Source organism: Ceratotherium simum, chromosome 8 (assembly GCF_057802395.1).
Source record: "Ceratotherium simum simum isolate JZ-2026a chromosome 8, ASM5780239v1, whole genome shotgun sequence".
Lineage (NCBI taxonomy): Eukaryota > Metazoa > Chordata > Mammalia > Perissodactyla > Rhinocerotidae > Ceratotherium > Ceratotherium simum.
The window spans coordinates 31,158,150-31,171,335 of record NC_141907.1 but is presented as its reverse complement, the minus strand read 5'-3'; the positions used below and the strand labels follow the sequence as shown (position 1 = coordinate 31,171,335).

Genomic DNA, 13,186 nt, shown 5'->3' with positions numbered 1-13,186 from the left:
CAGAGAAACTGCAGCTTTAAGGATGGGTTGTGCTCCAAACATTCCTTTTTGAGTAATTAGGTTGGAAATTGAAATGGTTTTCTCCTTAAAAATGATAATTAGTCTCCCACAAAGGGTATTTTTAAAAAATGATAAAATGAGACTTCATGAACTTTTATTACAGAAAAGTTGAAAGAATAGTAAAATGGACCCTGTATACTAACCACTTAGATTCAACATTTTGCCATGTTTGCATTCTCACCCTATCTGCCTATCTATCTGTCTGTCTATCTATCTATCTATCTATCTATCTATCTATCTATCTATCTATCTATCTATCTATCGTCTCTCTCACCTATCTATCCATCCATCCATCCATCCGTCTATCCATCCATCCATCCATCTAGCTACTTTTTTTTTTTTTTATGAGGAAGATCAGCCCTGGGCTAACATCCATGCCAATCCTCCTCCTTTTTTGCTGAGGAAGACTGGCCCTGGGCTAACATCCGTGCCTATCCTCCTCCACCCTACATGGGACGCTGCCACAACATGGCCTGACAAGCAGTGCGTCGGTGTGCGCCCGGGATCCGAACCTGGGCCGCCAGCAGTGGAGGGTGTGCACTCAACCGCTACGCCACGGGGCTGGCCCCTATCTACCTACTTTTTTTGCTGAACTATTTGAAATCAGGTTGTAGACGTTGTTACATTTTACCCTAAATACCTGTACCATGTATCTACCTGTACCATGTAGAAGGACTTCCTTCTACATAACCACAATACTATCATCATACCTAAGAAAATAAACAATAAATCTGGTATACTGTCTAACCCAGTTTCCTCAGTTGTCCTCAAAATATCCTTTATAGCTGTTTTAAAATTTTTCTTATTGTTTGAAATTTTGAACCCAGCTTCAGGCAAGGTTTACTTATTGCATTTGGTCATACATGTGCCGCATAACAATGTTTTGATCAACAACAGATGGTATATATGATGGTGGTCCCATGAGATTAGTACCATATAGCCTAAGTGTGTAATAGGCTATACCATGTATGTTTGTGCAAGTACACTCTGATGTTCACACAATGACGAAATCGCCGAACATGGTGTTTCTCAGAACATATCCCCGTCATTAAGCCATGCAAGACTGTGTTGTTTTCTAACAAAAGCTATTTGAAGCCGTGTTTAGCCAATACTGGGGGAGGGAAGAAGCTTTCTTGGGCACAGGCAATCTTTTCAAGTCTTTGGCTCCTCGTCCCTCCCCATTTCCCTCTCCCACTCTTCAAGCCTGTCTCCAGATCCCGGGGTGCTCCTGCTGCCCTGAGCCCTCCATTTTGGCATCCCCCAGGTACAGCTGATCTCACCCAGGTATTAGCGGAAACCTCAGAGACAGCTGCATCTTTCAAGGGAACCTCTTAGCCTAAGGCATCTGTAAATCAGGGGTTCATAGCTGGGCATTGCTGATTTATGCACGTTTTGCTGAGGAAGCTGTCTGGGCCTCCATCTGTTCCCAAAGTGGTCTTTGCTGCCCAGAATCAGAGTTCGTGCTCCAGTATTGTGGTAGCATTTCAAAGACCTTGACAAAATAAAAGTAACTGAGTGACTGTATGCAGAGAGAGGGATTTTGTGTAATGGGTGGATGGACTCTGGGCATGCGAGGCAGATCCTATCTGGATGCCCCCTCCCTGCCTAGTCTCAGTACGGAGTGGGGGAGGGTGGGGCTGTAGCAGTTGTTTATTTGGAATTTGGAAGCTGGCAGCTGCTTGAAGTTTCATTACAAAGTTTAGCACTCATTTATATACTGACTTTCATTGTTTTCCAATTTCCATATAAGCTCATTTGTTCTCTCCATACATTGTAAGCTTTTTAAATTTGTCTGGGCGAATGTGGTCTGAATAACTGGCACTGTAGGGGATGATCTTAAAAGCTCTATGACTTTGGTTGTCTCTGTAGCCAAAAATAGAAACAATTTGGGATGATTTTGTTTTGTAGAATCTGCTCTGCATCCTCCCCTTTTATTAGTGTATGTAATTGATTTAAACTGTGTTTAAACAATTAACTTAATAAAGAAGGTCGTTTTGCAGGCGCTAGTAGACCTTAGCTCTGCCAGAGTAGGATTGAGAGGCGGTGTGTGGACCGGCTATGAGCACTGCCCTGAAATAGCATCTGCCTGGGTTTTCCTCCAGCCTCTCGGCAGTTTTTAACTGTGTCACCTTGGTCAAGTGACATACCCTTCCCGAACCTCCAATTCCTCTTCTCTAAGATAATTGTGTACCTGTGTCATAGTCTTGTGACCATCTGAAACCTTTGGGGCCCGTGGCCTAAACGCTAATTATGTAATTCCCCTCTAAGAGGTCTAATCAAATATATTAATGTTTATGCAGCAAACTCAGTGGAATAGAGGTTGTAAATAGCTTCACATCAGATCAGGACAGATTTTGCTACCAATGAGTTTGTCAGATTTGGTTTGGTAGGACATGAGTTATAAAAGATTTTGTTTTCAGAGCTTTTTGGATTTTGCCTTGTGGACACGGGAGAGCGCCCTTGTGTTTTTCTCTCCGGTAGCATCAATGCGGAGTGAATCGTGAGTGGGGCTGGAGAAGGTTGGGGAGTTACGGAATTTTGAGAATCACGAAGGACATCCGCTCGAGTGCCCAGAGAGGCGCAGTGACTTGTTGAATATCACAGAGGTAGCAGATGGCAAAGCTGGGTGAAGAAAAACCCCTTCAGAGAAACGCACGTCTAGCAATCTTAGTCAGCTATCTAGACCAAAAATACACTGCTCTTGGGTACTGTGATTTGAATGTTTGCAAAAAAATTAGGGCGTGTGTGTGTTTAAAAGCAATTTTCCAACCAAGCTTGGTGTGGGTTATCTACTTATCAGCCAAGTCCTTTTCCCATCATAGAGTTGTTGGGTCACTCTGCCGGGAAACCCTAGCTTCTGAGAATGTGCCCTTTCCTGATAAAGGGGGAAGAATAGCTATCAGAACCATCAAAGTGCTCCTGGCCTTGGTTGGGACCTGCTCAGGAGAAGTCACAAGAGCCTCCTTGTCTGGAGTCTCAGGTTATGACCGTTGTCTTCCTCATTATTCTAGCAGCCCTCAAGCAATGGCCACTGGGTTTGAGGAATGCCACTTCTGTGCCGTTCCTTCTCGGCTCCTCCGGCCTTTGTGGTCAGTTGGAAATACAAGTATGACTTGGAACTAGTTAGAAAGCTGCTTTTGATTTTTTGGGTTGACTTCGAGCCATTTCTTAAACCTCTTTCTCAGTTCCTTGCCGTCTTCAATCTTTTTTTATCTCATGTCTTCTTTTGTGACCTTCTTAACAGGATCTTGGCAAAACACAATGCCTAGTGGGTCCTCAGAATACAGTGAATTAACCAAACCTGGCTAGGTCTAGGAAAAACCACGAGGATTTTGATAAACACTGCCTTTTCTTGGACGTTTTTTCCTTGACATGTTGTAGGAAGAAATCACATTTATCAGTAAGAGCTGAGAACTCCCTATTTCACTGGCTCTTGCTGTGTGCAGAAGATACTGGAGATGAGCGATGGGCTTGTTTTGGAAGAGGCTGAGGGGCCCCATTTTGGAAGAGGCTGAGGGGCCCCAGGTTGCAGCCTGCACGAGGTGAGCTGTGATTTCGATGTCAGGAGGGAGGTCAGACATGGGGAACACATAGTAGAGTTTTGCAGTTGTTCATGCTGTAAACTGCTTTGGAGTCTAGTGTCGGGCATTTTCAAACGTATCCTACTTCTTGCTATGCTAATTGGAAGCCATGGTTTTGAAGTTTGGGGAGCCTTTAATCTAAGTTGTGAAATATGAGAGCCAACTGGTATTTAGCATGTTAACAGAAAAGTAGCTAAATGATGAAATATTATTGAAAGAAAAATAATGAAATATACCTTAGACAGGTTTTTGTGGTTGCATGGTGCTCTGTTACAAGCCCCATTCTACATATGCAGACACCGAGGCTTCCAGAAAGTAAGAGGAAGCAGTGTACAAGCAGGCAGGATGCAAACTGCCTGGTTTGAATCCAGGCACTGCCACTGAGTAGCAATGTGACCTTGGGAAGGATGCTGTACCTTTCTGTGCTTCCTTTCCCCATCTGCAACATGGGGATGATATCAGTGTAACTATGTCACAGGTTTATTGTAAAGATTCAGTGCCTTGCTTCGTGCTGGCCCATAAATGCTCCATAAATGTGGTAGTTGTTGTTAGTAGTAATAGAGAAATAACAAACTAGTCTGAGCCATACTTCCGTCACTTCTGGAACCATCCCACCCAAAACCATTCCCTTCCTTACCCTAACTCTTCCTACTTTCTGTTCTGACCCTGATTGCTGGTCCCTTATTGTCCTGGGCTTTCCAGCTCGCATGGCCCTCCCTGCGTGAGTTAGACCGGTTGGAGATTTGGGGTGCACATCTCCGCTGTGCCCTGAGTGCCTTTGCAAAGTTCTTTCACTGGCCTATCCCGTTCCTTCAATCTCTCCTCCAAGCCTCACTGTCTCCCAGGCCGCACTTCTGCCCTGGCCCCCCTAGTTCTCAACAGATACCATCGCTGCTTACGTGAAGGGAAAGTGGAGGTTATCAGGCACCTGTTCCCTCAACTTCCTCCTGCTGGCTATGAAGGACTCTAACTCATCGACCCCCGCCTCAGGAGGAAGTACCTTTTTTCCTATTCAGTGTTTAATCTGTCTCCTTCTTATGGAAATCATCTGCCCCAGCTTCCTCAATATCATCACTGCAGAGTCCCTCTCAGTCTCCCCTTTTGCTCCTTCTCTTCTGCATATAAGTAAACACTTTGGTTTCAGCCACTTAAAAAACCCGTAAAACTCTAAACAAAAATTGCTTCCCCTCACCCTGAGGGTGAACTACCCTACCCTTTTTGCTCATGGTGGGCTTCCAGAAAGAGCTCAGTCTCTATTCCTCAACCCAGGGGATCCAGCTTCGGCCTGGGCTTCCAAGTCCATTGAAACACTGCTCCCTCCAAGACCACAAAGAGCTCCAGTGGATCATTTTTCCTTCCTGTTTTATTTATTTATTTTTCATTTTACTTACGTATGTATGTATGTATATATTTTAGGGTTTTGAAGATTTATTTATTTTAGGATTTTAAGTTTACTTCAAAAAAAACTACAGAGAAACAGAGAGTAAAATACAATGAGAAAGTTAAAAAGATTCCAAGTTGCTTCCGAAATTAGAAACTAAAGGGTTCCCATGTGTTCTTGGGAACTTCTATGTGGCCTGATTTGTCTGGGTTCTTCTCAATTCTCTTTCTAAAGATTCCTCTTAGGTTGTTTCTTCCTTTTTTTTTTTTCTAATTGTGATAAGAACACTTAACATGAGATCTGCCCTCTCAACAAGTTTTTAAGTGCCAAAACAGTATTGTTAACTATAGGCACAGTGTTGTACAGGAGATCTCTAGAACTTATTCATCTTGCATGACTGAAACCTTATACCCCTTGAATAGCAACTGCCCATTTCCCCCTCCCCCCTGGCAACCACCATTCTACTCTCTGTTTCTATGAATTTGACTATTTTAGATACCTCATCTAAGTGGAATGATGCAGTGTTTGTCCTTCTGTGACTGGCTCTTTTCACTTAGCGTAATGTCCTCCAGGTTTATCTGTGTTGTCGCCTATGACAGAATTTCCTTCTTTTTTAAGGCCGGATAGGATTTGATTGTATGTATATACCACATTTTCTTTATCCATTTAGCCATTGATGAGCATTTATGTTGTTTCCATATCTTGGCTATTGTAAATAATGGTGCAGTGAACGTGGGAGTGCAGACATCTCAAGATCCTGATTTCAGTTCTTTTGTACGTATACCCAGAAGTGGGATTGCTGGATCATGTGGTAGTTCTATTTTTAATTTTTTGAGGAACCTCCATACTTTTTCCCATAGTGGCAGTACTATTTTACATTTCCTTGCTATTTTAGTTGCTCTCTCTTGCAGCATCTGACCTAGCTGACTGCTCAGTCCTTCTGGAAGCTCCTTCCTGTGTCCTAGGGTAGTGCCCTGGCTTCTCTTCCTCAGCTGCCTTGTGGAATAGATCCAGCTGCTCAACGGATATTTCCATCTGGATGTCCCCCTGCCTACCTCTGTCTCTACATGTTCAAAACTGAACTCGTGATGTTGTCCTCTCCATGCCGAGTGTGTTAGTTTGCTAGGGCTGCTGTAACAAAGTACCACAAACTGGATGGCTTAAAAAAGAGAAATTTGGGGCCGGCCTCGTGGCGCAAGCGGTTAAGTGCGTGCGCTCCTCTGCGGCGGCCCGGGGTTCCCCGGTTCGGATCCCGGGTGCGCACCGACGCACCGCTTGTCAAGCCATGCTGTGGCGGCGTCCCATATAAAGTGGAGGAAGATGGGCACAGATGTTAGCCCAGGGCCGGTCTTCCTCAGCAAAAAAGAGGAGGATTGGCAGATGTTAGCTCAGGGCCGATCTTCCTCACACACACACAAAAAAAGAGAAATTTATTGTCTCATGATTCTGGAGGCTAGATGTCCAAGATCAAGGTCCACAGGGTTGCTTCCTTCTGAGGGCTGTGAGGAGGAATCTGTTCCATGCCTCTCTCCTAGCTTCTGGTGGTTTGCGGGCAATCTTTGACACTCCTTGGCGTGTAGAAGCATCACCTCGATCTCTGCCTTTATCTTCCCATGGCGTTTTCCCTGTGTGCATGTCTATCTCTAGATTTCTCCTTTTTATAAGGACACCAGTCATATGGGGTTAGGGTCCACTCTAATGACCTCAATTTAACTTAATTACCTTTGTCAAGACCCTATCTCCTAATAAGGTCGCACTCTGAGGTACTTGGGTTAGGACTTCAACGTAGGATTGGGAGGAAGGCAAAATTCAACCCATAACACCAAGCAAAGTTGCTTTCTCCAGATATTTCTGATCTCAATGAATGGAAGCAATGTCCACCGTGTTGCTCAAGCAGAAACTTGAGTAACATCCTTATCACATCACTTGCCCTTATATTAATTTGGAGTCTAGAGCTCACAGAACTTGAAGGCAAAATTTTAGAATAGGAACCATAGCATCCAAAGGTTTACCAAGGAGTCTGTGACTGCCAAATGGCTGACAACCTCTGCTCTATATCTTTATTTTTTTAAGTGTCCACCACCTTGGTACAAAAGTAATACATACATATGAATTTTAGCAAATTATGGAAAAGTATAAAAATAAAATTTAAAATTATCCTATTATTCAGTTACCCAGAATCTCTTAATATTTTGGTCATTTCTTTGTACATTTTATGCCTTCATGCATTTTTTCTTTTTACTAGTTGGATCATACTGTATGTAAAATTTTGAATCCAGCTTTTTAAATTCAACATTGGCTCATACGTGTTTTCCTATATCTTCACAAAATCTTCATAAATAGTTTTTGTATATTATTCCATCAAATGGATAGACAATGATTGACTTAGATATTTTCTTATGATCTCATTGTCAAACGTGCAGGTGTTTTGCTGTTTTTTCACTTTTATAAACAATGCTGCAGCAACCTTTGCTGTTAATTTGGACTCAAAAACATAATTAGTTCATAATTTGGGTATGATTCAGCCGGGAGTGAAGGAGAAAGATGGACACTGTGTCTTTAGGCACTAAACTATTAGTGTAAGTTGAAGGAGAGCTAAACCTACCTATGTTAACAAATGTTTTAGGCATTATTGATGGTAGTTACTTTGTGATATAAAAATTATTCTTCATTGAATTATTAAGGTAGATCACAGTAGATTCTCCAGTCAACATTTTGCTTTGTAGTGATTCTTTATATTCTATAACAGGGCTGTCCAAAGGACCTTTTGGGATGATGGAAATGTTCTTTATCTGACCTGTCCAGTATGGCAGCAATTAACCATGCGTGATTATTGAGCACGTGAAATGTGGTTAGTGCAACTGGGGAAATTGAATTTTTAGCTTTATGTAATTTTAATTGACTTAAATTTAAATAGCTATTTGTTGCTAGTGGTTACCATATTGGATAGTGCCGTTCTATCATATGATGACTAAACACTTTTAGATTGCTTACCTTTTCCTAGACACTATTCTATGGGCTTAACATATTAATATATTTAATCCTCACAGTGACTGCATGAGGTAGTCTTCTAGTTACTATTGCTACATAATAAAATACCTCAAATCTTAGTGGCTTAAAACAACAACAAATATCTGTTATGCTCAGGAATCCACAATTTGGGCAGGGTCATGAGAAATAACTCCTCTTTGCTCCATGCAGCATCCACCGAGGCTATAGGATCCACTTTCAGGATGGCTCAGTTACATAGCTGGCAAGTTGATGACTGTTCCTGGTTTCTCTCCTTGGGCCAGCGTGGGCTTCCTCACAGCGTGGGCTTCCTCACAGCGTGGTGGCTGGGTTCCAAAGGCAAGTGCTCCCAGAGACAGGACGTGGAAGCTGTCAGTTTCTTAGGTCCTGGGGCTTAGAAACTCACAAAGCCTCGATTCCAATATAGTCTATTGGTCAGGCAGAACACAAAGTATATATTCAAGGGAAGGAGGTGAAGACCTTACCTCTCCATGGGAGCAGTATTAAAGAATTTGGGGCCATGTTTTAAAATCATCATAGAAAGATACAATCATTTTGATTCCATTTTATAGATGAGGAAGCGAGCACAGAGCAGTTAAATAACTCCCCCAAGGTGACTTGCCTGGTAAGTCGCCAAGCTGTTCTTTATGCCAGGCAGTCTGACCTTTTAACCTCAGTGCTATATTTCATCTCTCTAATTCGTGTTTCACTAATTTAGATTCATATCTTCTCCAGTTTTTCCATGGTACAGTAATTATGAGATTAAGTGACTGATACATGTTTGTAAATCACAAACTCTGTCAATATGTAGTATCTTCAAAGGCTTGAGATAGATGTCCAAGTAGCGGTGAAGACACTGCTCAACCATGTGGTTGGGGAGGAACTGTTTGGCTCCAATTCTGAGCTCCTCTGCTCTCATTCCTATTTCCTGTTACCCCCAGAGGAGAATTTATTATCACCTCTAGATTGAAACAGACTAGTTTCTGAGTAGAACTCTCTCAGTCTTAGCATGCTTCCTGCTTCACCCATTCCTGTCGCATGGAATATGTTATTGGAAAAGAATTATTAAATAAAACTTATTTAGAATTGTAAAAGAAGTTAAAGAAATGTTTCTGGTTTTTACTGAAGTAAAGCTTGAGGTTAAAACCTAATTTAGATGATACATTTCCATATGTTTAGGGAAGTGTGTGTACTTTTGACTTGTTTGTTCATTCATTCATTTATTAATTATATTGATTCTTGGAAGAGAAATCAGAAAAAAAAATATAAGTTATGCCAAATTCTAGACGTTGCCTGATAAAATAATGAATGCAACCTTTTACGGACTTAAGAAACCGGTGATTTCCTTTCATGTTCAAAGATAATGGATATTTCCATGTGAAAGAGACATAGCCCTTGGTTGTAGGGCCTCTGGGTTGCAGATTAGGCTTCTGTTTGATACTGTTTACTGCAGTGATGAAATGCGGTCATTTCACACCTGGTATTCGTCCCCATGTAATCATTACAACATAGATTCGTTTTTCACCAAAATACTCTTGAGAGAGCTTGTAATTAAATGAATCTAGCTTTCCAATTTCTGGATTTCTTAAGCAACACGTATGAATCTCCCTGATGTAGAGAAAATCCCATTGAATCACTTCATTTTTTTTTTTTTAATTTTTTGTTTATTGCAGTAACATTGGTTTATAACATTGTATAAATTTCAGGTGTACATCACTATACTTCTATTTCTGCATAGATTACATCATGTTCACCACCCAAATACTAATGACAACCCATCACCACACACATGTGCCGAATTATCCCTTTTGCCCTCCCCTCTCCCCCCTTCCCCTCTGGTAACTACCAATCCAATCTCTGTCTCTATGTGTTTGTTTATTGTTGTTGTTATCTACTATTTAATGAAGGAAATCATACAGTATTTGACCTTCTCCCTCTGACTTATTTCGCTTTGCATAATACCCTCGATGTCCATCCATGTTGTCACAAATGGCTGGATTTCATCGTTTCTTATGGCTGAGTAGTATTCCATTGTGTGTATATACCACATCTTCTTTATCCTTTCATCCCTTGATGGGCACTTAGGTTGCTTCCAAGTCTTGGCTATTGTGAATAATGCTGCAGTGAACACAGGGGTGCATGTATCTTTATGCATTGGTGTTTTCAAGTTCTTTGGGTAAATGCCCAGCAGTGGATTTCTGGATTTCTTAAGCAACACGTATGAATCTCCCTGATGTAGAGAAAATCCCATTGAATCACTTCAGAATCTGAACATTCCAAATAATAAGACTTCATGTCAATCACATCCCACATTTTTCTTTAGTCCTCATCCTACCTGACTCCCTCCTTCGTTTGATAATTCTCTCCTCATTTTGTGTCTGTGAACTGGTACTTTGCTGATTTTCTACACAGTCAGCTCTTTGTTATCTTAATTGGCCATATCTTATGATTGTACGCTCCAGGCTCTCTGTTTCTCACCCTCACTCCTCCATAGAGGTGATTCAGTTCCCCTTGTACGGTGGGGGTGGGGGGACACACACACACACACACACACACACACACCTCTCTGGAGCCTAAGTGCACCCCTGCTGGCCCAGATATCTGGCTGCCTCTGGTATAAGTTCATGTGATACTTTGACATGTCTAAAAGCAAATTTCTCCTTTTCTCTAAAAGATGTCCCCTTCCCAGCTGCCTTATTTTTGAAATCATAAAATAGGTACCCACTGTTACGTTTTCTTCTTGTGCCCCAGGTATACCTTCCACGACATTTCTCCTAATCTGTCATGGTCGGCCCATGTGTTGACTTGCTTAGTGCCTGTTTCCCGTGCTACCCTACAAGCTCCAAGATGGCATTGGCTAAGTTATGTTGTTTATCACTCTGTCTTCCTCCCAGCATGGTGCTCTTCACATAATGGGCATGCCATAAATGTTAATTTGGATCAGTGAATGAATAAACAAATGCACGTCTTTCTATTTGTATGTTTGCACCCTTGTGCCAAAATCTTGATGGAGTTTTCTCTCTTTTTCCTACTCTAGATCTGTCAGTTTACTAAATTCTTCTAGAACATAAGTTCCATGAGGACGTGGATCTTTGTCCTTTTTGCTCAGTGATATGTCACAAGTGCCTAGGATGGTGCCTGATGTGTAGTTGAGCCATTACTATGTTGTAGAAATGGTTCTCAATGTTTTGCATGTATTAATTTATTTCATCTTCATAACAGCCATAGAAGGGTGAGTAGGGACTATTAATATGCCCATTTCACAAGAAACCGAGGCATGGAGATGTTCAGTCATTGTCCAGCGTCCCACAGCTGCTAAGTCGTGGAGCCGGGACTTGAAGCCATGTCTTCTGAGTCCGTACTTTTAACCACTAAATACTCTGCTACAATACGACCTAATGATTTTGTGTTTACTCTGTGCTCGACCCTTCACTAAAACTCTGTACGTTAATTCCGTGCTGTGTAGGTGCTCTTACAGATGAAGAAGCAGAGGCTGGTGTGGACAGGGACCCAGTTCATGAGTAGCAGGGACAGGATGGGACTGTTTTAACCCAAGCCTGGGCCCTCACGCTGTGCGCCTGTACTGCCAGATCTATCGGTGTCTACACAGCCGGTGGTTTGGGGAAAACAGAGTCGGATTTAACGTGAACATTTCCCAAAGTTGTCAGGTTTTCCTTGCGCCCTACAGACATCTAACGCAGCCATGCGTGTTTCTTCCCGTAGGTAATGGTAGCAGCCGCACGTTGCACTCCAGAGCAGAGACGACGCCGTCGCCCACTAGCAGTACTGGGAGCAGACACCCAGAGTATATCGCGTATGCACTTGTCCCTGTGTTCTTCATCATGGGTCTCTTTGGTGTCCTCATCTGCCACCTGCTTAAGAAGAAAGGCTATCGTTGTACAACAGAAGCCGAGCAAGACGTGGAAGAGGAAAAGGTTGAAAAGATAGGTAAATAACTTGGATCACTTGGATTGTTTTTATGGGGATGTGGGTGAGGACAGTTTTTAAATAAGAAAGCAGTCGTATATGTTTTCCATTTCTGTGAGGCAAAACGATCCATCTTAACAGCAGGTGGTGTGGTGTAGTGTCTCTGTAGATTTCACAGTAACCACAGCTAGAGTTTGAAACCTTGCTTTCATTTATTAAATACCTACCACGTAATTTACTCTTACTTGCCTCGTGGCCTTGGGCAAGTTACGTATGCTCTGAATCTCTGCTATGTATATCTTAACTGAAATTTAATTTTAATTAATTTAATACCAATTTAATTAAAATTTTAATTTAATTTATGAGGACAATAGTCTCCACCTTGTAGGATTATTGTGAAATTTAGAGAGAACATGCATTTGATGTTTGGCACATATGGCCACTCAGTAAATATTAATCCTTAGTGTTATTACTGAATTAGATTGTAATAGGAGTGATGGGGAAATTAAATAGGTCTCGCCATTTTTGTGGTATTACTTTTGCTGGGAGAGTTCTATCTTAAATCTATGTGATTGGAATTTATTAAGTAAATGATTGTGTGACAGTGCAGTAAAAGTATGGCAAGAACTGGCGCTTTAATATTAACTTGAGGGTGTCTCACCTTTTCCTCTTAACATGGAGTTGTTGGGTGGTGTTTGGAAGAACCTGAGAGAGAAAATCCTGTTTTCTGCACAGATGTTCTTTCCAATCATCCTTTAAGGCTGTTTCCTGACTAGGGCCTTGGGGACTAGTGGATAGCTCTCCATATCCCTTTCAGCTCCTCAGAGGCAGTTTTTGCAGAAGGATACCATTGGAGTAGGTCACCCTTCAGGCCAGTCCCAAGGGTGGAGTGGGGGAGCTTCCTCGTTCCTTGCCAGCTCCCTGGCCTGTTGGTTTTTCCCACCCCCGCTGACCTTTGAGGCAGAGAGAGAACACGGTTGCAGGATGAGTCATGTGCAAGCTTATGAGCGAACGAAAGCTGAGTGTTTGTCAACAGAAAGCAGAGCCTCCCCCTCTCCTCCTTCGTAGATGCTCTGTAGGTTGGCTTAGCAGTCAGCATTGCACTGTCCACCCAAACGTGCACGTTCACGGAGGAGGAAGCCGACTGGGGATGGAGAAGACGTTTGGCCAGGTGCACGGGTAGGACATTGCACACCTTGATTGTTCTCTGTAAACTAGGATGGAGTGT

At 42.3% G+C, this 13,186-nt stretch overlaps 1 protein-coding gene across 1 annotated transcript in view; it reads left to right on the top strand.

Annotated features, from left to right (window-relative positions):
* The window catches only part of RELL1 (RELT like 1), a 67,921-nt gene that overhangs the window by 19,227 nt on the left and 35,508 nt on the right, over positions 1–13,186 (top strand). Inside the window, exon 2 of the mRNA XM_004418970.3 lies at positions 11,755–11,979. Coding sequence (XP_004419027.1) covers positions 11,755–11,979 — 225 coding nt within the window. The remainder of the gene's footprint in view (positions 1–11,754; positions 11,980–13,186) is intronic.